This window comes from Anser cygnoides, chromosome 1 (genome assembly GCF_040182565.1).
Source record: "Anser cygnoides isolate HZ-2024a breed goose chromosome 1, Taihu_goose_T2T_genome, whole genome shotgun sequence".
Taxonomy (NCBI): domain Eukaryota; kingdom Metazoa; phylum Chordata; class Aves; order Anseriformes; family Anatidae; genus Anser; species Anser cygnoides.
In genome coordinates, this window is record NC_089873.1 from 3,134,868 (window position 1) to 3,158,702 (window position 23,835).

The window sequence follows — 23,835 nt, forward strand, 5'->3', positions numbered from 1 at the left end:
ATTGGGAAATGCCAGCACTCCTCAGGGCAGCAGCAGGGGTTTTACTGGAAGCTAAAGACACCCAAAGACAATGAAATTCACCTAAAGTTGCCCGAGCTGAAATGCCAGTATCACCTGCAGCCTGGGGCTGGCACCTGCCTGGAGTCCTGCCCCCAACCCCAAGTTGTTCAGCTCCATCCTTGACTGATGCTGCAGAGCTTTGGGTATTTATTTATATATTATTATTATTATTTTTGAGGTATTTCTGGACGTGATGGCTGCCACATGGCTGGGAGGGGATGGACAAGGCTTTTCAGCAATGCCAAGCAGCACCAGCTGAGGGGTCTATGTCCACAACACCTTCCGCAGTCCCCCTCCCTCCTTTCCACGCTCTCCTCCCCTGGTGCCAGCCAACAATTTCCAATTATTCGTCGGACAAAAGCTCCAAGTTTCCAGGGATTTGCATGTGAAATGCTCCTGTTCATCTCAGGCTTGAATGAGCCATCAAAATGCTCGTCGGGGATCTCTCCTGCGGGCACACACACACACACACGTACACACAAATCGCTCATCCGTGGCTGCACCCCAGCCCGTGTGGTCCTTGGGCCACCTCTGAAACAGCGACCTTTGTTCCCAGAATGGGAATGGGGAGCAGGTTGTGCATCCCAGGACCCCCCCAGGCATGATTAGTGGGGCCAAGAAGGTCTTCATCTCTGGAAATTTGGGGAGGGGGGAGAAGGCAGGGAGAAGGAGCATAAAATCCCCCAAAGCACGAGGGGGAGGGATGCTGTTTATTGAGTGCGTGGCTTTGTAGGGTGGGAGGTGGAGGAGCAAATCCCTTGCACCCACGCCCCCCAGGGCACCCAGGGTGGGCTTATTCAATTGCTTGGATAGAGGGAGGAGCCCACCTGGGGACAGAGATAACGGGAGGGCGGCGGGATTGCCGTTCTACAGCGTAAGCCGGGTGAGTTATCAGGGCTGAAATTCAGCTTCTATTACCATGCATTAGAATAGATTAGCAGGCAGAGCAATTAGCAGCCTCACTCTGTTTGGCGAAGTGACAGGGCCGGTGGTGGCAGGCAGGAGGCACGCGGCAAGGTGCCGGCTTTTGGCAGGGCGGCCCAACGCTGCCCAAGGACGGAGGGGATTTGTGCTCCTTCGCCTCGGGGTTTGTCCCTGCTGGGCTCTGAGCCAGGCACCGAAAAGGGCAGGGATGGAAGTGAGCTGTGGTTGTCGGTCAGAACGTTTTTGTGGCTCGTGGTCTCTGAAAAAAAAATGTCCAGGGGAAATGTAGAGCCCCTAAGAGTGGATTTTGGTTTCCTGGTGGTGGTTACCTTTTGGGGTTATCTTTTGTAGGTCTCTTTACAACAGTCCACAGCCTTCTGAGGCTTCAAACACCATCAGTAAAACAACAACAACACTTTGGCTTCCCCAATCCACTCCTTTTCCCTTTCTTAACCCAGACCCATCTTTAATGTCCAGAAAGCATCTTGGAGAGGCGAGCCTGTTGGTGGTTGGAGCCAGAGCCTAAAACAAGGGTCCAATTCCTTCCTCAGTCTTCTGAATCACGTATTCCCGCTGTGGCTCATCTCCTCCTGTAGGAAATCAGAGCAGTAGCCCCCTTTCCACCTTGCCATGCTTACCAATCGAGCCATGCCCAAGCCATGCTGAGCTCAGCAGGACCCTGGATGCAGATGAAGTTGCTGGAAAAGCTTCCCCTCTTCTCACTGCCAGGACAGGTTTCCCAGGAATGATCCTTGCCATGATTCCAGCTCTGTTTTCTCCTTCTTTTCCTGTAGCATCTCCTGCCTTTTAATCCTGAACGGAGTATCCCAGGCAGTCGATACAATTTAACTCCTTTGTGCCAAGGAGAGCTATGTTTCAGTTCTCTTCTAGCAGGGATGGAGGGCAACCAGGAGGCCAGAAAGAATAGATAGGGAAGGATGACTATTCACCACACAACCACATAAAGTTTAAGGTCAATTATGCCTGCGTCTCGACATTTATGGCATCCCTATTCTTAGGACCCCAAGGGAATCTGGAAATGTCAAAACATTGCTAAAACTGACCTTAAACTTTACATGTTGGTGGGACTGAATCTCCTTCCTTTTCGCAACTCCGGCCACAAAATTGCTTTTCCCTCCAGTGGAGGGAAAGGCAAATTTCAGCTGCTCCCTCCTTCCCCAGCCTTTCTTCCCCCTTGTGATGAAGCGATCTCAGGAGACACTAAGCTGTACGTGTTGGTCAGACTTTTACTAAAACACACTTCTCATTATGTCCCTTGTTCTCTTTAATTACTCTGCTTCCTGTCTCATCCTGCTTTCCAGTTGGGAAACCCTAAAAACTTTTCCCCTAATAAAACTGAAGCTGTCACATTGCATCCCATCCTGAAATAGGGACCAGACTAATTAGTTTGATTCTGACCTCTGCATCCAGACTGCGTGCATCTCCGCCCGGAGCCACTCATTTCTGCGTCCTGCAGTCCTGTTCCCAGCCTCCTGTCCCCAACCCTGGCTGCAAAAGACATTAGGAGCCTTTGCACTTGGCTTCCACCGAGCTCCCTCTGCTGACCACCTTGCAAAAGGCTTTGCAGACCTAGCTGGTGGGTCTCTGCATGGACATCCCCTTGGCTTCAGAGCAAGGACTTCAGCACGGCAGGGTCTTGGACCTGGTAGGACATCAAGTCGAGCACCCCATGCTGATCTGGGGATCGTGATCTGCCAGAAACTGCCTGGTTTTGTGCAGACAGAGGAAAACTGAGGTGATACGGCGATGCTGAAAGGCTCCTTGCTGCTTCCCAGGCTCTGCAGGATTTTTGACACATTGAACCAAAAGTGCTGGTGTGCAAGGCTGCAGGTTTTGGGAAACAGCGAGGCTGGGCTGGGAAATCTCAGATTGCCCTTGGAGAAGGAATGGCTTTAAACTAAAAGAGGTTTTGATTAGATATAAGGAGGAAAATCCTCACTCTGAGGGAGGTGACGCCCTGGCCCAGGCTGCCCAGAGGATCTGTGGCTGCCCCATCCCTGGCAGTGCCCAAGGCCAGGCTGGATGGGACTGGGGGCAGCCGGGGCTGGTAGAAGATATCTGGAATTAGATGATTTTAAGGTCCTTTCCAACCCAAACCATACTCTGATCCTATGATAACAAGTGTTGGAAGAAATGGAAAAAAAAACCTTCCTCATGCTTCATCTTGCTCTGGGGCAGCTAGGACCATCTCGGCTTCTCAGGGATGGAGAGGGGTCTTCAAATTGGGATTATGTCCCACCACTTGGAGTAGCTGATGGTTCGGGTTGTGAAGGGAGGGAATGCTGTGGCTGTGACCATGAGGGTGTTCACATTGGTCGTGCACATCTCTACCCTCATGGAGAGCATGGGGCGTGCAAGGTGGCTGCTGGTCCCCTTGTCCCCACCTTCCACCCCTCTCCCCATGTCCCCATCCGTCCCCTCACCCAAGCCTTTTTCCTCATGTCCTATTCTCTGTAGGGTTGAACACGATGTGGTTAGGAGGCATATGGCAACCCTGGTGATGAGATTCAAGGAGACAGAAAGCCTGAGAAAGGAGGAGGCAGGTCCAAAAGACAGGGTGAATTTAAGGTCATAAGCTGAAGAGATGTGAAAATCATGGGCAAATGGGTCCAGTCTGAAAACACGGAACTGGAAAGGGGTGAGGAGTGGGACAGAGGCAACATCTCTATGTTACATGCTCCACACCATGACGAAAGGCCATGATTAGGCTGGGAAAATGAAGAGGGGATGCAGTGGGGATGCCAACATGGTCCTGTGTCCCAACAGACCATCCCATCCTGGACCAAGTCTGTCCTTGCTGGCATGGCCAGGGTGGGCGCTGGTGCCTGGGTCAGTCCAGCAGTACTGGGGGAAGGTGTGAGCAGAGGGTGCCTGTGATTATTCTGTCAAAAGGTGAGCGAGTCTGTCCCCTGAGGGAAATGTCACCATTTGGAAGCTGAAAGGAAAGCTGAAATGTCAAAACCTTTTGCAAAACGGCTATGCCCGCCAATTACCCATTTGGAGGTGGTGGCAGGGTGTCATTTTGGGTTGCTGAGCAGACCCAAGTCATTGAACATGGTGCTGCCTCACCCCCGGCATCAAGAAAGGAGCTTTGTGTCCCTCTTCCTCCCTGGGAGCCCACCTCTCTGCTCCCTGCTCACTTTATGAGTCTTGAAATGCAAGAGCAATCAAAATACAGCCACTGTGCACTGAGTTGTGAAGCTTCTAAAAAGAGAATTAATTCGTTTGGATTTCGTTGGTGGGAATTTGTTTTTTTTAACAGTAAGTCCTTTTTTTTTTTTTCTGAATAAAAAATTCTACAGTGTGCTAACAGCAATCTGTAAAAAAAAAACAACAAAACCAAAATAACTGTTCTGAGTAGCAATTTCTGATCAGATCCAATCATCACTCTTTTGTCTAGAAAATTGTTTTAATTGACAAAATTGCATATCAGGCCTTTTCTATTGCCAGAAAACTGACAACATTTTTCTTTGTCTCATATTAGAAAAGTTGGGCATTTAATCTACTTCTGAAAAACTTAGAAAAGAAAAGAAAAACAGAATCAAAACTGTCTCCAGTTTCAGCAGCTATGGGTATAAACAAGACAGGCTCCATCAGGAGTAGGTGCTTTTTTTTTCTGACTGCGCTGTTTCCACCTCCCCACTCCAAAAAAGCCTTCTGGAAGCTTCCTCCTTGGCTTTCTTCTCCCAGGACTATCCGTCTCTGTCTATTTTGTCCACACAGGGTGTCAATTAGGCTGGGCTCCAGCAGTGCCCACCAGCTCTGGCTGATGATGTGAATTAGCAGAACAAGCTCCCGGGACGCAACACTGCACCGCCACGGAGCAGCTGAGCTCCGGGCATCCCACGAGTCCAGAAAGAGACTCGACGTGTGGTTTTATAAGGGTTTTGTATGGCACAGAAAATAATTACCACTAGAAAGGCCAGGCATAAGGGCCATCGTGCCTTTTAAATGCGTTTAGTTTGGCATCCCAAGTGATGCTGGCAGGTATGGGTGTGGGGAAAAAGGGCACAACTCAGGGGGCTGAGGAGTTTGGCCCTAATGAATGGCTGGATGGAAGTGTGGAGACCTTGTAGTGTCGGTGTAACACGTGTCTCCCTCATGGTGTAAGAAATGAGAGGTTGCAGAGCTGCACAGGGGATCTGCATCAGGTCCCAAGAGCATCTGCAGCTCTGCCAAGAGCCCTGCTGGTGAGGGGACAGTACACCAGCAGCATTCCTCTCATTTCCCCCTGCTAAAAAAAATAGGAGTTACCCAAAGCAAAGTTAGGCATTTTGGTCAGTGGTCAGATGGAGAGATGGGAAAGAAGCATCAGGAACAGAGGAGCATCTCTCTTGGAGACACTTGTCCCACTCCCCTGCTCTTAGCTCTGAAATCAGCATCTTTTCCCCAGTTTGCCCACAGTCCCCATCCCCTACAAAGTCAGAAGAGCTCTTCTTACCATCTCAGTCACCTTCAGCCTCCTGAGCCAAGCTCTGTCACAAACACTTTATCACCATTAGCTGAGATCCTGTGAGGTCTGGGTGGCAAAGACACAGACCCGAGGTGGGAAGGAGGAGATGTATGAGAGAAACTCACGAGGGCAGACTGATGGGATGAGGATGATGGTCTGTAGGACTGTATGGGGAGGGTTCAGCAAGGGTCAGGACCACACTGCGCTGGGCATGGAGCAAGTAAATGTGCAGCCCAGAATGTAGAAAGGCCAGGATGAAAAATCTGTTTCCCATGTTGTACATGGGGAAAATAAAGAGCTTGCAAATGGACTAGTACCCTTCTTGGGTCTTCTTTTGTCTTGTCTAGTTACGTACATGGAGCACCTAACATTATTAACATTATTAACCCATTGTTAACATTATTAACCCTGCTAACATTGGGCACTTAGGAACAAACCCTGGAGGTGCTGGAATGAATTTGGGCTTGGTCAAACCAAGCCCTACTAAGGCAGAAGAGCCTTTGGCATCTCACTGAAGATGTGGAATGTTTCTCCTTATGTTTCTGCACCAAATGCTTTCAGAATGTGACTCTGGAAGGTTGTTTTAGGTCCCAGCTTACAGAGCTGGGCTTTAACCATGATCACTTGGGTCCCAAACTGGATCCTACATGGCATCCTCAAGAGACCTGGGATTTACTCTGCTCTCTGACACGTGTATGTGCTTCCCTTTCCTGTCTCTGAATGGGAATGTTTCAACCTCAGAGAGGTGTTGTGAAGATTAATTAGCTCCAGGCAAAGCCCTTTGAGATCCTCAAATGAGAGATGCTACAGAAGTGCAAAGTATTAATTTAACATTATTAAAATAATTGGTTAGTGGATGGTGAACAGAGGGTTGGTGTTCGCGGTATTCTTTAATGGGAGATGAGGAAGAAATATCATTCCTCATGGTTCAGTGGTAGGAATGGTTTCTTTGTGTTTGTACTAATGGGTTAGACAGCAGCAGGACACTGCCAATTGTTAAAGATGCAGCTGATAATGAAATAGCAGGTGTTATTAAGATATACAGAGAGGTGTCACGTCTATACCATAATCTTATGCAAATAAGTCTGGGAGAGAAATATGCTCTTTTAGTTGTCTTAAGTGTAATGCGATGCCACTGGGTGGGAGTTACACACCAGCTAATTACAGCATGAATAGCACCGAATTGGGTTATATGGCAGAGGAAAGTGATCTCAGCATATTGACAGGCCCAGCATGTTGGAGTTACTGATATTTTATTAAAGGGAAACAATTATTGGCTGTGAAAGGTATTCTTCTGCATAAGCAGCAATAGAGAGGGCATGAGATAGAGCAGAGGAGCGTGCAGCTCTCTTTTTGGGCTGCAACGTCCCCTCTAGGCAGCTGCCTTCAGCAGCTGGGTGCTTTGCCTTGCTGGTTTCGGTGTTTCATCCAACACCATTCAGGGACTTTGAGAAACCGATGCTAGAGAGCAACCCTTCCTCTGCTCACCCTGAAACAATTTTCCCTGCTGTTTTCCCCCATTCCTGTGGGAGGATGTAATATTTCTGGCAGTGCAGAAGAAGACAGGAGGAAGAAGATTTCTTTATGGCGGGTCTATGCCTTTTTCTGCTCCCCTGAAGATCCACCCAGCTTTGCCTCTGAAGATCCACGATTGCAGATGCTGATCAGACACCAGTGACAGAATAGCACGTGAACACTTGGGATGCTCCATGTGGTCCAGCTCAGGATAAAAAGGTGGTTCAGGAAAGGGAGAGGGGTGAAATTGTGGGCATAAGGCTCTGGAGAAGAGCCTCCATCACTCCTCCCTGCATGGTCAAAGCTGCAGGACACACTGGCAGGAGGCTTTATGCCTTCAGTATTGATCTGTGCAGCAACTGGGATCGGTTACCTGGGATCATTTATGCTGCTGGCTCAAGGAGAGGGTTCATGATGCTGATTTAAGGGCTTGAAACCCTCCAGTAACCCAGAGTCAGGTTTGGTTTGGTTCTGCTCGGCAGAGCTCCTCCAGTTGTAACATTCAGGCATCAGCCACAACCAGGTGATTTTTTTTTTCTTTTCTCCTTTGTTTTAAATTAAGAAATCGCATTGAAAAAGTCAGACAGCCAAAGTCAAATGTTACAAAGTGGCAGAGCTGAGGTCATACATGGAAAAAAGAAATAATAATGTGTGATCCTGTAATTAAAGTCTGGCTCGCAGGGTGTCAGTGCAGGGAGCAGATTTAAGAATGCAGAAACTGCTCTCAGCCTGCCAGCACCTAATTCCTGGGAGCCTGACACTGCAACCTTAACTTCTTACTAAAACCAGGCTTAGTTTGGGGCAGTTTTTCATCATTTCATCATTTGTATGGTAATACACCTTTCAACAGATATCAGGGCTGTAAGACACAGCAGTCTAATAGAGAGTGAGTCTTTGGTCTGAAGAGTTATATGTTTTAAATGTCTGTGACCAGGAAACAGCAAGGTAAGATGGTGGCTATCATATTGCAGCTCCGTGGTAGGGCTGGGAGTACAAACCAGGTTCCTCAAAGCTTTGCCTATACCTACGTGTTGTCCTCCCATTGCTGGATGTGTCTGCAACCTATTGAGCTATTACGCTTGTACAGAGCCTGTCCATTTAATTTGAGGAAGCCCAGCTGTTTCTGCCATGCTGCATGGGGAGAAAATAAATGGGAAGGGGCTGGACTGCTGAATTTGGGCACTTGCATTTTGATACGGAGCCCACAAGAGTTTCCTTCCAAGCTATCCTCAGGGGAGGAGTTCCCACGCCCCACAGAGCTTTGATGGGATCGCTGTGTCTATTTGTTTTATGGAAGTGCTTCCCAAAATCTCAGGTCAGCATTTTGCCAGGCCTTTCGTTCCGTGCTAGGGGACTCACAGTTCTGAGAGCAGTTAATCGCCTACCCTCCTAGCCCTCTGGAGACTGCACATTTAAAATTCCTGATCCAGCATGCGGCAGCACTAAAGGGGACTTAATGGTATGAAGGCTCCTAGGGAGCAGAGTGGGAGCTGCAACGCTGCTCTCCCTCTCCTGCAAAGCAAACCAAGAGCCTGCTGAGAACAGCAGAGATCTCCCTTTATGATTCCTACCACTGGAAACACCGAACTTCTCTGCACCAGAAAGATGGAGCAATTTGAGTTTTAAATTGGGGTATTCATTTTATCTAGTGTCAGCCCCTAGAGAGAAGCCAAACTGTAAAGTTTCAGTCCAGACCCCAAGCTTCATAACATTCAGGCTCAGCCATATATTGGGTTTGTTTTTGCGTGTCTTGCCTTATATTCCCGTCTGCAAATCCCCATGTGTGTGCATGCAGCAAGGACATCGAGGGGTGATCTTGCAGCTAACCCTCCAGCAGCCCCTGTGTGTTCTCACAACTCAGGCTCCAAAGTCTGGGAGTGGGTGAATAATTTAACATCCGCACTTAGTCTTTATAGCTGATTTTAATGGGGGGTAATAGCATTGCTAATAACAAAATCCATTGAAGACACCCCGTGCAAGTCCATAACATTAGCTTAATGGCAAAAGGTAATTGGCATGCAGTTGGAGCTGTCCTTTTGTATTAACCCTGTGGGTTTCTAGGCAGGCATCCTCTTTGAAGCTGTGGACTTGGCAGCACACGTTGAGTGAAGTACAGATGTGTTTGTGCCAAGGGAATGCAAACCTGGATTGAGCTGGGATGCATTGCTACCCATTCACATTTTTGCCTTGTGTTTACACCTGGCAGAGAAGACGAGAGACAATGATGGTGCTGAAAGTATTAATGGCCACGAGCGAGCAGTGGAAGGGTTGGGGGCTTGTGCTGCCCAGGTGCCGTGCGCCCACCCCTTCCTCTGAACTGTCACTCTTTGGGAATGCCAGAACTTTTAAGATGCAGCCCTGGGCACTTCTAATCAGGCACTTTCAAACAAGATGTTAAAGAAACCTCTACCTGCAAGGGATAACTCTAGTTACTGGGTAATGGGTTGGAGGCTGCTCCTTCCCAGCATGGAGGTACCAGTAACTCAGAAGTATCACAGATTCGTGGTCTCCTCAGCAGGGCTAAAGAGCATGGACTCTGCACAACCACTCTGTAAGAACGTCAGTCCCTTAGATGTCCCACTTCCAGTGGAAAATACAGTTTTCAGGGCTGTGGGTTTCCCCATGTGAAGAGAGCTCAAGGATGATTGTGAAGGCTTTCCAGCCTGTGCCATCCCCAAGGATACAGTGCTGGTTTCCCATCAGAAGTAATCACTCCTCCCATGTCCTCACTGTTTTATCCTGGCTTCATGTTAACCCTGTCCGTCTCTGTTCCCGTTTGCTCAGGTGCACGAGGAAGGAGCGATGCGAGCGCTCCAGTGAGCCTCGGAGATTCGCCTCAGAGATGAAGCAGTGCGTCCGGCTTACTGTGCATCCCAACAACATCTCCGTCTCCCAGTACAACGTGTTGGTGAGGAACCTTAATTCTTGTCCCCCTCGCGTTTAACCTGCCCGTGCTGTCTGATAGACTCAGATATGTGCAACCTGCATTCAACAGGAGTGGGAAGGACCGGCAGCTCCGTGCAAGAGGTTCTCCAGAGTCCATTGACTTCCTTAGTCCATTGATCTTCCCTGCCACAGAAAAAGACTCACCATGGGAGGGCATTTGGGTTTTGTTTGCTGTGAGGGCAGGTCTGAAGGGACTCCATGCCCTGCAAGTGTTGTGCACACACAGTGAGATTGTTTACTTACATGAAAATGGATTTGGAAACGGCTGGGAATGGAGCTTGGACAAGTTAGAAATGACCTTCCAGAAGGATGACAAGAGAGGGGTAGCATGAGTTATTTTGATAATCTTCGTTCTGGACTGGAAGTGTCTCCACCACCACCTCCACCCTGCTGTAGCTCCGGCACTGAGTATGTAGAGCAGAGAGGCAGGATGCATTGCAGAGGAATCGGTCTGCCAAGGTTTATGCTAGCTTATGCGACTTTCCTCCTCACAATGTTTAACCTTTATGGCCTAGAGCTACCAAGTCAGCAGCCAGCATGGCACACAGTGAGTGCTGGCAGAGCAGTGGATGATCCTGATCTTTGTGGCAAGAAATTTCTATGGAAGATCTATCCAGCTCCTGGTTTCTCTCCTGACACACAGCAATACCTTGCAAGGCGAAAGCTCAGCGTGCCCTAAGAAGGAGGCAAAGACCCATTTGACCCAGGCTGCTAGGGCTCTGCCCTTTTGACCATAGCAGTTTGGGCTGGAATCAAAATGATAACTCACACCCCAACAGCTCCATCTCTGGATAAGCTGGTGGCTAGACCCACACCCCAAGCGGTCTACATGGTGTTGCTCGAGGTGTAGCTGCCAGACATCTTCCAGGTGATAGCTTTTGGAGTGCTGGGGTCTCTTCAGTGGTAATTAAATCAGCCTTTCAAAGCCCGCATGTCCAATCATTGCTGCTTTGTTTCAGCCTCTTAACTTTGTTATGACTTTACTTTCCTAGGCTTCAAACAAAACTGATCTGAGATGTCTTAAGTCCTTTGTTCTTCTGGGAGTTCAAGGTTTCTTTTTCTTATTCTCTCAGTAGTCTTTGAATTCTTTTATGTTGGAATAAATCCTGGGGGACCAGCTGGCTCAGGGCGATTGAAACTGATAACAGAATAAAAGACCTTTACCTCTGGGTTGCTCTGGCACGGCAAGTCACTCCAGAGCTGCTGGGATCAGAAGTTGCCATCATCTGACTGTTGCCCAGTCATCTGCATGAACATTGCCATGGGAGTCTCATCCCAGTCCCCGATGGGCTGGTGTCCCAGCTCATCCACAGTCACCATGGACAGTTTCCTAGCAAACTAAGGGGGAAGAAACAATGAGTGAATAGTTGGTGGTGTCCTTACTGAGTCGTACTTGGGTTCTAGCAAAGGATTGACGATATTGAGGTGTTGCACACAGTAGCAGAGAAGGTATCCATGTGGCCAGCCAATCTTCTAGCTTCTGTTCACAAGTTGGACTCGATGATCCTTATGGGTTGCTTCCAACTCGGGATATTCTATGATTCTATGAACAGAGACTTGCAAAGTTGTATCTGAGGCTGCTTCAGTCCATTCTGTAACTCGGGGATCTTGGAGAAGAGAGATTGCTGGGGACTGTTCTTCCCTCAATGCAGCAGCTCCAGAGCAGGATTTTAGGATGTAGGACTTCTTGTCTGTTCAGAGTGAACCCTGGCTCATGAGGTCTGTGGCCAAGCACTACTGCTCTGGCCACTGGCATCATTTTCATTCTACATCCTCTGTGCTCAATGAATTATATTCATCAAGCAGAAGTTTCCTGTTCTCCATTGCTAGCAGTGAGAACAGATTTAGTTTGAGCAATGGCTCCATCAGACACCCATACCTTTTTCCTGCTCCCCAAAGACAAAATTGCCTTCCCCATTGCCATTCCCACCACCTGAATATAAAGATGCTCTCACACAGTCTTTATGTCATCCAGAGCAAAAGCCTTTCTGCTTGGCCTTTCTACCTGATGGTGCCTCGTGTTAAGGAGCAGCCCCAGGCCTTAGTGAGGAAAACAGCATGGAGAGGCAGTAACCAAGAGTTATGCTGTTATCTTCTCCTGCCTTATCACCTGGACTGACCTCCTCTGTTCTTTGTGTTGGTAGAAAAACCACTTCAGCATGCATTCCTGTCTCCTTTCAGTGGCTGCCACCACAGATGAGGCCTCACCTTGTCCACAGAGGAGGCAAGTGTGGAGAGCATCTCCATTTGTGCCTGCCTCAGGTGTCTCCTTTAGCAATCAGGCACAACAGCTCTAAATTTGTGCTAACTACTAGGTCATTAGCAGGTGCTAGAAGTACCCTGAGGTACTTCTCTGCCTCTGGATGTGGCCTGTCTGCGATCAGGGGTGGGTTGGGCAGGAATCTCAGTGGTGGATAGCAGCAGTGATGGACCTTAGTTTGTGTGGGAAGTTGGAGGAATGAGAGGGTCTTTCTCCAAAGCACGACTACATTTGACAACAGCCATGTGGTTCTTTTCTTTCATGACTACATTTGACAACAGCCATGTGGTTCTTTTCTTTCATGACCGTAGGCAAAGTCAGTGAGTGCTGTGAACTCCGATAACGTGGGCAATCCCTCCGTCACAGCTTTGTTTGTGTGCCATACCCCCGTACAGCATATCCCCAAGGCCAACCTCTTCCTCGGTGGGATGGGCAGTAGAAGGTGGTTGTGCCTCTAGGGACAGAGGCCTTGTGTGCTGGACTGAAGCCTGTAACTAGACTCTCCTTACGCAGGAACTTGGTGACAGAGCGCTCCCCCATCTGCTGATGCTAGGAGAGCAGGCCGTAGAGAGTTAGACTGGAGCGCTACAGTTTCTCTGTAGTCTGCAGAGTGCCTCTTGTGAGTAGTGGTCGCCTTCCTCAGAAACCGCGTGCCGTGGGTCCACCAAAGCCCCGGTCTTCACAGCCAAAAGCTCCCTGTCTAACCTTACACTTGCATGACAGATAGCGAGCACTCCCTCCCCTCCACCAACCCAGCCAGCACTGGGACGCAGTGCAGTTGTCCCCGCATAGCCACACATCACTTGTGTCAGCATCAGCATCTCATCCCTCTCCCCCTCCGCACACACATCCCTCTCCCGAATCGCTGCTTTCTGTTGAAGGAGGATGCTCTCTCTAGCAAGAGGCTCTTTGTCTGACCTCTCCAGTGTAATTCTCTCCTGCTAGCCCAGCTCTGCTGGTCAGCTCAGTATTTTCTTTTCTTTTTTTTTTTTTTTTCTGTCTCTTCTCCCCTCCCTCCTTCTTTGCTTGCAGCTGGTCTTGGAGACCTACAATGTCCCTGAGCTGTCCGCAGGAGTCAACTGCACCTTCGAGGACCTTTCGGAGATGGATGGCTTGGTGGTGGGCAGTCAGATCCAATGCATCTCACCGGCTGCCAAAGAGGTGCCCCAGATCATCACTGAGAATGGTGGGTACCCCACATCCCCCTGACCTGTCCCATTGCTCCCTCCCTTCCTCACCCCTCGCCTGTCTTTCCTTTTGATTTTTCTCCAAGCAGAGTTTTGGTTTTGGGAGCCTGAGGACAGGGCAGGCATAACACAGGGCTAGGTGGGATGCTGTGCTGCTTCTTGCTGTGGCAGATACCCGTAGCACGAGTGAGCTCTGTGTGTGTGTGTTTATGTGTGCACATGTGCAAGTGTTGAGCTGCAATACCAGTACCTGCATTATATGTGTGCTTATATGTGTGATAGTGTGTGTCTTCAGACTGCCACCGAGTGGCAGTTGCGTATATCTAGCAAAGACAAGAGACAGACACAAGATCTCCCCTCATTTATTGCCCAGGGAGGTGTTACACAGCCCAGGGAATTACACTGTAAATGCTGTCAGCACACCCCATCCCATGCAGCAACCACAAAGTCCTGCAGACACAAATGAGCCTTTCCATAATTTCATCCCGCTCCTCCCAACTTTGGTTCCATATGCTCAGTTCCTTGTCTCTGCCCCTGTTTTTTATTCCCTTCAGCTGTCCCAGGTTTGTTACTGGCTCCCTCCCAAAATGGTCTAATACCTTGTCTCCAAGGATGGACGCCTTACCCCCAGCTTTGTGCCCTTTTTGGCTTCCCTTTTCCAATCACTTTTCTGGTACTTCCAAAAGCACCCATGGCTTTTACAGAAATTTGCTGTAAAAACCTCAACACTGTGATCAACTCAGAGAGGATACTGCAGTTTTATTCCTTAGCTTCTTGTGAAATTTTACTGGAAAGTCTTTGAGGATCCTCTCAAGCTGCAGGAATGAAGTTACACAAGCTGTCACCACCATCCCCTCCCTGCTCTCCCCAAGCTGCACGTGCTCTCCACTAAGATCTCAAAACAAGCCCCCAAAGGGCCTTTCCCATTTTCAGGTCCCACCGAATCATCACTCGTGTTTGCCTACCGAGGTAACTGCCAGGAACTATTTCCTTGGTATGGACATCTGTCAGGCTATAAATGATGAGCAAATAAACACAGCGATGGAAGCTCGGAGCAGGACAAGAGGGAGAGATTTATACCAAGCATGGTTTTCAGAGATGCTGGGCACCTGCGGCTTGTATCAGCTTCAGCAGCTGGTGCTCTGCACCTCTGCAAAGACCAAGTCCTTCACGCACAGTGCCAGAAACTGGATTTGAACCAGAGGATGTGTGGCTCTGCAGCACATCTGATCCCCGGAGCCATCCAATCCTCACATCCTGTTTTAAAATATATGCAAGACGCTGGCAAAGTTGTTAAATACAAAGTGGTTAACGGAGCTGTCAAAGCCGGCGGCGGCAGATGGGCAGCAGAGTCGAGCACTGGCAGCAAAATGTGTTTAGTGAAGTGTGTGGTGTGTGTGTGTGTGTGCATGGCTACGTTTGTGCCCGGAGGTGGGCGAGCGTGCTTGCGGGCGCACGCTGGGACGCGTTGTCAGGTTTGCTTTGGCCTGATTGATAAATGAATCTTTCAGGTAAGAAGGAAAATAATAGAGGTGAAATGGCTGGCCAAGTCAAAGTCCTGAATTAAACATGGGGCCCTTCCCCACCGAATTACTGCAATTGCTGCACCCGGTTATTTCCCACAGCTGATGGGCTTTGAGTAGGGCTTTGGCATTGTGGGAAGAGGTAGCAGTTTGCTTGGCTTAGAAGCAGTGGGAGAGGGGAGATGGTATGTAGCGGCTGAGGGTCAAGATTTGCTGCAGGTGGGTCTGCTATGGAGATGGACTGGCCCTTCTGGAAGTGTAGTGGATGTCTCTTGTGTTGAGATGTTTTTTTTGTAGCCAAAAGCTGGAGCGTGTGGACTTTGAGGTGAGTAGAGTAAATGAACCTGGCGGAAATGTTCACATGAGAACCTCTCTGTCCATCAGCATTCCACGGTGCAGCCAGGGAACCCCTACCCTATCACTGTTACAGTGTCTGTCCTTCTTGCTCATTCCTTCGTTCTGCTTTCTCAAGGTATAACTGCTCTTTGGGGACAGGATCTGGAGGTGCCCTTCTTCAGGCATGGTGGTTCTGGGTATTGGGTCAGAAATTATAAGTATTGGTGAGAAGAAAGTATATTTTTCTGAATCCCCTCAAAAAAACAGGTGTCTTTATCCTTCAGGCAGTGCATGCACAGGCCACCAATGCTTGGGGCCAGCAGTCAAATATTCCGCAGCCCTTTTCTTCTGGGGACTTCAGATGAACTTGCTGCAGCGAAGAGCCATGTGGATAGTACTCCATTTTAACGGCCTCTTTATTCCAGGCATCTCCATTGTCTCTTTCAGCCTGACTTTCTTACTTGCCAACGAGATTTATCATAGTTTTGGAATTAGTGAGATATGGCCTAGACTTGTTGGTATCATCTAACCCAGACCCTGCTCCGAGGTAGGATAATTTCCAGTGGTGAAGACCTGATCCATCACTCCAGTACCATGACTGGGGGAGATGCAATTGTTGAAGAACGGGTCTCTAGGATTTTATTGTACTTCCTACATCTACTGAGGATAGACTAGCCAAGGTGCTGGGTGGTATGGCCCTTGGGGCTCAGCTAACAAAGCAGTTACACACTGATGTGTCTGTTTTTTTCCTCAGGAGACCATCACATCGTTCAGCTCCAGCTCAAGTCCAAGGAAACGGGTATGACCTTTGCCAGCACCAGCTTCGTCTTCTACAACTGCAGCGTCCACAACTCGTACGTTGGTTTCCTTTGATACCTGCTTTCTATCCCACCCCTGGGTCTGCCACAGGACCCGCTGCTGGCTGGGGAGCGTGTCCCTTGGGAAGTTGGTCAAGCTGGGAGGAGGCCAGCAGTCAGGGTCACTTGGGTGATGGTCAGCACAGTGAAGTCCCTTCTGGGAAGACCAGGAGTAGTATGGTGAACATTTATTCTGCTTCTGAGCCTGCTATGGAGGAAGGCACTGCCTTGAGTAGGGTACCTCCTCATGTGTCCCTTGGGCAGAGGAGCATCAGTGGGATTTTGCCAGTCAAGTGAGTCTAAAATTAACCATGACCTCAGTAAAAGGCCCCTTCATCTTCCTAGTAAATGGTTGTTTGTGGATTGCTGGATCCTACCCAACTACATGCACCTCCAGCCCTTCTCCATGCTGTCAGTCCCACCAGCTGGAGCCTGTCCTAGGGGGTTAGCATGGTTGGGCCCTCAAATCTTAAAAGATGGGAGTTGTTGGTTCCTGTGCGATGTGAACACCTAGCTGTTATCCTCAAGGCCATCTTTTCCATCCTGCAAGCTCCTTTCTTGCCCTGCACCCCATTCTTCTGGGGTTTAGCTGGCACACGGGGCTGGTTGGGAGCTGCCCCACCAAAGCAGGTATGCCAAAGCAGAAGGATGTTCTTCCAGCAGGCTGATCCACCCCTGAGCAAGGCTGAGCAGCTCTGTCACCACCACTGAGCCATCAGAAGTGCCAAAAGCAGATAATTACCACAGCTCAGCAATTCACAAGGAAAGGCAAATCCTATTTCCATGTTCCTGCTGCTTTGACAAACAGCGTCAGAAAGCAAGTGTTTGGGGGGGGGGAGAGCAGGAGAGATGGTGGTGTTAAATATTTATGGCATGTTTTGGTTTCTTACTTGACAAACTATAATACACTATCCATTTTTAATTTGATGTATCAGAGCAAGCACTTGTTACCAATTTGAAGAACAGCTCGCTGCACCAGAGCTGAAAGTGGATTGGAGACGAACGAGATTTCGCGGAAGGATGGGGGAGAGGGGGTGTGTGTCTGCCTGCTGGGCTCAGCCAAGCTGTACTGGAGGCAGGTTTTCCACTCCTGCGCATTAAAAACCCAGTGGCACATACAGGAGAGGAAATTTCCCCCCCCCCCCCCAAAGTCCCTTCCAGGTACTTCAGAGACTGTAGCAGCATGAAGGTCTCTGACAGCGTGAGCAGCCAGGAGTCGCTCCCATCCAGTGCTTGTTTTGTGTAAAGAGCTTGTTATGGCTCAGTTTGGTTCCTGGTGAGCAGACATCGTATCAGACAAAAAAAAAAAAAAAAAAAAGAAAGTGTGATGTAGGTAGAAGTCAGTGCTGTAAAACAGCCACAAAAAGTGTCTGTAGCTCTTACTCTACAGGGTCTATGGGGCACGGGAGAAAAAAACAACTTCCCAGGTAGTGGGAATGGCTCTTTCCTACAAGCTGAATAGGTGACTTCTTACACATGCCTTCTGCTTCCCAGACAAGTGCTGTGATAGTCTTTCTATCTCTTCTGGGATGAGGAAAAGAGTACAGTCAGTATATCTGCAGAAACCCCATCCCTCCATGCCCTCCATGGGCATCACGCTGCCTTCCAGCCCCTACCCTGAGCACCTCCCCACGATGTATTCACTGCTCCCAGGGCACTGCTGCAGTTCAGCAGCAAGAACATAGCAGTTTCCCATCTGACCTTGACCCCTCTTCTGATCTTGAACTTCTTGAGCATGCTTGGAGCATGTCGCAGTCAGAATCTTGTTGTGGTCAAAAGGGGAACACACCTTGTGCATGAAGCCAAGAACTTGTTAATCTTACTAAAAGTAGTAACAGGGTAACCAAAACACAACAAAATTATTGTTATTCTAGTTAGATTGGTATTAAAGCAGTCTTAATCATCTAATTAGTGTAAGACACATTGGTCACAGCAACAACCAGCTCAGGCCATGGCAAGCCAAGGCCAGTTCAAAGCCCATGGTCTTCTGCTCCTATTGTTACAGCAAAGTTTGCTGGGCTATTTTTCCCTTCAGAAAACACTTTAATGGTCTGTCCTGTTGGCCGAAGGGGCCGGGTTGGCCAAGTGACCACTCTTTGTCATCCTCTCCAGGTGTCTGTCCTGCGTGGAGAGCCCTTACCGGTGCCACTGGTGCAAGTACCGCCACGTCTGCACTCACGACCCCAGCTCCTGCTCCTTCCAGGAGGGACGAGTCAAGCTGCCTGAGGTAGGTAGGAGTATGTGCTGTGTGTGGAGGCTTCTCAAGGCTGATGTGGGTCAGACCAATAGTCCATGAAGCCTTCTCCAGCCCTGGTCCCACCCTGGAGCTACAAGCAGTCGATGGCAAGTTCCTTGCACCGAGGGACTGGGAGGGATGGGAAATGCTGGGCGTACATCTCCACCTGGAGACAAGGAGAGGAGGTTGCCTCTAAGCAAATACTCCAAGCTGCTGAGATCTGGGGGGGATTTAGGCCTACATCCACAGCGGCAGTGGATTTTGGTAGTGCTTTGAGCATGTCAGTGGCTTTGTGGGTTTGGTGCCTAATGACCAGTATATCAAACTGCTTCCAGCTGGGGCTGGGAAATGCCTCATTGCCAGTCACTGAGCTAGAGCTGAACTGGACCTTGGGGCTTAATACAGAGCTGGCTGCTGTGCTGCAAACACTGTCTGGCTGGTATTGTAACTAACGAGCACTTGCAGACAAGTGGAGCTCTGGAGAATACAAATAGGAAGCCACTTAATTACTTCCTGGTCAGGAACGGTCTGAAAGCATCCCGGCCTGTCTGCTAAATGACCTGAGATGGCTCGTTGTTTGCCTGGCCCAAGGGACCAGTACCCATTAAGAGATCTGATATCTGCTGAACCACTGGGCACGGAGGCGGCAGCTGAAATCTCCGCCGACGTGTGCTGCATTCGGAGGCTGAAATCCACGCTGCTCCCAGCGCTGCCTGCTGGGTCTGGTGTCTTTAAAACATTCCCCTGCCTGAACCCCAGACCTTGTCTGAAGCAAGTTTGTGGGACCAAACAACATGTGAGTAGTGGTTTCACACCCCTATGGCATCCCCCGTTCCCTCTCCATCCTCCCCTAACATATGTGCTGGTCGAGATGTCCCGGATCAGACATCCTGAACTGCAGAGGCACTGGGGCAACCATAAAAAATGACGAGCAGGGAGGTTCCCAGCTCTTTGTCTAGCAGGATTCAGCATTTGCTGTTACTCTGCTGCAAAACTTGCTGAGAACTTGGAGAGAGGATGTTTGACACCCTGTGCTGGGGGTGAAGTGGTGCAGCAAGGCAGCCCAGGGTCCAGCCCTTCTGGTAAGCCTGTCTCAGCCAGACTGCACCTATGGCTTTGCATGAAGCCTTGGCAAAATTTGGTCAGTCCTGCTGGCACACCTGCCTCATCAGGTACTGGAGACTCACTTTCCCAGTTCCCATCTCTTCTTTCCTCCAGCCCCTGCACAGTGGAGGACCTACAAATATCAGTGTATCTCCTCCTCCCTTGGTCCCCGTCATATCCCTGGTACTTCTGACACTTGCATCCATCAGAAATCATGAGAAGCTCTTCATCATCCCAGTTCCTTAGGGAATGGACTGGGAATCACACAGCACCTGATCTTTATCCCCATCAATGTCTTGATCTGCATCACTGGGGGGGAGGCAGTGGACTCTGTCCTCTCCAGACCACCCCATTTGAGCACTCCTTTTCCATCACTGCTTTATGACGTCTTATTGGGATTCCTAAAGGCACCACCTTCTTTCTCTTGAGAAATCACCTTCTCACTGACTTACCTGCATTGAAATCTCCACTGATTTTTGGTTTCACCTTTACTTGTTTCCTTTTTTATCCCGTATCAAGCCTATTTCTTGAGTGGGTTCCCTGAACAATAGAAACCATTTGATATCTTGAAGCCAAACCTGGCTCCTTGTTGCCTTTTCAGACCTCCACCCGGTTCCTGATTAAGCAACATGACTTGCCAGGTCAACAAGTCTGAGGTCCACTTCCAGCCTTCTCAATGCTGTCTTCACTAGTGCCCCAAACCTACCATCATCTTGAGTGGGCCTATTTTTACTGGCCTTTCACCTCCATCTGCAGTGCTGCTTTCCTCCACAAGTACTTCGACTCCCCGAGGTTGCATGAAGGGTGTGTTGGGTACCATCTGGGGATGGGCGTCTCCTAAATTTTGTACGTCTTGAGGAGGTACTGGTGGGAAACTGTCCTACCAGCGTGGGATGGTCGCACCATCCCATTTGCAGTCCTTCCATCAGTCTGCTGAGCAGATTAGCGTGGCCGGCTTCCAGGATCGTATGGTCTGCTTGCACCACGAGACTCTCTGCCAAGCAAACAAATATTAGTGCTACTTTGCCGTATGGACTGGTGCCAGCAACTCCTTCCCTCTGTAATCATCACTGCTGGCGTGCGAAGCCTTCTCTTCCTCCTCCACACCGTGGTCTTCACTCTCTCTTTGCTGGTACACCCACCTCTAGGTGTTTCTTTACTCCCTTTGCCTGTACAGCATCTTGCCCCCATGTGGGTTGAGGCTTCCCACTCTCCAGATGGCCAGGGCTGCAAAGGGTCCAATGGGGCTGATATCCATCACCCCTGGACCAGCCCGGAGCACTTTGAGGGTTGGTTTGTGCCCTTGTGTACTTCTGACTCTGTCGTTTCCTTAGCAAGTCTCACGGGTTTCTGGATTCCCATGGGATCAGCTTGTCCTTCTTACAGGTTTTCTTCATCTGCTCTGAAAGTCGTTTTTTTTTTTTAAAAAAAATGTGTTTTTCTGATTTTTATTTTTGCTTGAAGTATGGGTTGCTGGTGAATGTAGAGCACAGGATGAATTTGAGACTGACCCTGACGGAGAACAGAAAGGCCTTGGCCATCAACCATGCTGTTCAGAAGGGAAAATGCTGTTTCTCTCTGTACAGCCCCTGATCTAGCGTCCAGGGTGGCTTTTGAACCACACGATGGACAGCAATGATCTGCCCATCTGGGCTGGGGCAGGTCAGTTGTCCTAGCATCACCCAGCAAAACCAACCCAGAGATGAGGATAAGGCAGAAAAGGCACATCCCTCGCTGTCAGCAAGGAGCCAGGACTTGATATTTGTCATTTGTCAGGTGCCTGGTGAATCAGCTCAGCCCATAATGGGGCTGAACCAACTAGTTTGGGAGCCTTGGGAAAGCCCGTGTTTGCTTCTGGTTAAGAACTCCAGCATGGCCATAAAGCAAGAGTATTTATGATTATGGTGCTGAACTCAATCAAATAGGGTTGACGATGTCTCTGGATGATTTGCGGCAGAAATACTTCACCTTGACGTATAATTTCCCTTTACAGCAGGTTTTTGAAAGCCAAGTGCACTCACTTGAAATATACCAAGTGACTTCTTGCTTTATAAAGGGGATCTGATATTATTGCTATTGAGGGCGGGAAGGGAGAGAAGGATGAAAAGAAGATATTTTAATACCTAAGTGGATTTTTGTTTTTATTTTTTGTTTGTTTGCGGTTTTGTCTTATTTTCCTAAACAGAGCAGGTGGCAAAAAATGGAGAGAATTACAGCATAGAGGGGAGCATGCTTTGTCTATATGTGTTTCTTGGACATCCCTTTTTTCTTCTGATTTTGGCATTTGTTGTTGACTATTGCAAAAGTCACAGTGAAGGTTTAATGTTGCACTGCAAAGCCTTGCACTGTAGCCTAATACCCTGTGAAATCAACCTTCCTTGACACAACCACTGGGCAAGAGCTCAGTCATTTTCTTCTGTAAATGGACAAAACAGCCAAGTAGTGGAGGGAAACTGAGGCACGGAGGAATATATCAATTGATCTGAGGGTCCCGTTATGATGGGATCTCATCTCTCCTGATGCCTACTCTCTCCTGATATATTCACCCATCTCTCCTGCTGTCTGTTACCCAACACACCTGATCCAAGGACATAGCTCTCATAGTTTCGTACATGCTGGGCTGGTGGGTAAGCTGGGATAGCCTACTTGAGCTGATGGGATAAAGGATTAAGGCTTCTTTTGTGCTGTCTTCTGTAAGATGAACACTATCTTGTTCTGGGCCTTGCAAGGAATTTAGCATTGTGGGGGGGAAAGAGAGGGAAAAAAAGGCAAAAGCGAAAAGCAAGCCCAGATAACAAATCTGTTATCTGTTGGGTTTAAAAGATACATAATCATTTAATTACCTTGAAGGAGGTTTTCATCTTTCCCTGCTCAGCCGATTTGTGCGCGTGTGTTTTTCTTCCTCCTCCAAACAAGCTTTTTATTAAAAGGATTTTCATCTGCCGCCGAAAAAAGAGAAGAGAAGAAAAGATCTCGCACCAAAGTGTTTTATGTCGAGTTGTACGTGCTAATGACAGTAAAACCCACATAAAAGCAACGACTGCTTCAAATATTAATTTGTCAAAAGAGATAGAAAGCTGTGTGAGCTGCATGCTGGCAAGCAGCTGCCGAGGAGCCCGACGCTTGCTGAATGGAGAGTCGTGCTGGCAGGGTCTGCAACGAAATGCACTGATTTATCCATGGCCCGCTGCTTGTTTTTCCTGAGGGTGATTTTGGGGAGAAGCAAGGGGTGAAAAAGAAGGCAGGGAGGGATAAGGGCAGCTCAGCTTGAGACCAACAGTGCCTGCGTTTCCTTATCACGGACTTTGTTGGAAACTCAACACCCTTGGCCACCCAGCTGGTGCATCTCAGCTTGGCTCAGAGAAGGCTTTGGGCAGGCAGCTTGCTCCAGACGAGCAAGCAGTTCTCCAGGGACCCCAAATGTCCTGCTTTGTGCTCTTTGCAGGGAAGGCATGGTGCCCAGCTCCTCCCCAAATGCACCTCTGCAGAAACGCCCCGGTGGCTTCACCAGGGAAAGGCAGAGGATCCCCAGGGACACCTGATGAGCTTGGTGACCTCCTTGCTCCCTTGCGTGGACAAACCTTCTGATGATGCTTCTTCAGTCGTTGCTGTGGCAACTGCTCAGTTTCCCTCCTGCTCCTGTTTCCAGTCCCCGTTAACCCGGCCAGAGAGGCGGCTGCTGGAAGCATCAGTGCAGGGAGGAGAAAAAAAAAAAAAAAAAAAAACACATCAAATTAATGTCTCTCTTACTTCTTAGGGATGCTAATGACAGCGTCAGCAAGGCCAGTACCAGAGGACAGAATCCTTCCCTGCTTGTTGATCATCCCCTCACTCATCCTGGCACCTGTCTATCATTAAGGGGAGGATGTGAGGTGTAGTTTCTATGGAAACTGCAGAAAACCTGCTGCACCCAAGTGCTGTGAGCAGGCAGGGGACCAGCAGGGGAGGTGTGGGGACCAGGAGCAGCTCCGGGCAGGCAGCAGAGAGCATGCAGACCCTAACATAGTGTCTGCACCCCACGCGGATAGGATGGGGCATAGTGCTGCAGGCATTTCATGGCACATCCATTTTAACAGCGGGGGGGGTGGTGTTTATCAGCTGCTTAGTTTTAAGGAGGGTTTCCAAGTGTGTGTCCTGTCCTGTTGGCATCCAGTCCGGGGGATGGCAGGGGGGTTCAGAAGGGGGGGTTGTAGCTGATGGTTTGGATCGAGCTGTAGCTCAGGGCTCCTTGTGGTTTGGCATTTCAGGCTATGGAATTTCAGCCCTTGGCCATCATTTAAGCCCTTTCCCACAAATGGAGATATATCGTGTTGTGGATACTTCCACTTCAGAGGTGGTCATTCAGACAATAATAAGAAGAAATTAAACACAGAATCTGCAGACCAGGCAGAAAGTGTTCCCTTTGTTCATGTA

General features: G+C 49.1%; 1 protein-coding gene across 4 annotated transcripts in view; it reads left to right on the forward strand.

Moving 5' to 3' along the window:
* Positions 1-23,835, forward strand: part of PLXNA4 (plexin A4) — a 423,946-nt gene that overhangs the window by 299,873 nt on the left and 100,238 nt on the right. For 3 of the 4 annotated variants that reach the window (XM_067001227.1, XM_048062474.2, XM_013185453.3), the window contains 4 exons: positions 9,758-9,881; positions 13,212-13,365; positions 15,980-16,079; positions 18,195-18,309. In XM_067001227.1, coding sequence (XP_066857328.1) covers positions 9,758-9,881; positions 13,212-13,365; positions 15,980-16,079; positions 18,195-18,309 — 493 coding nt within the window. Of the gene's footprint in view, positions 1-9,757; positions 9,882-13,211; positions 13,366-15,979; positions 16,080-18,194; positions 18,310-22,867; positions 23,505-23,835 lie in introns of those variants that run through there. The other variant, XM_067001330.1, reaches the window with a different exon arrangement.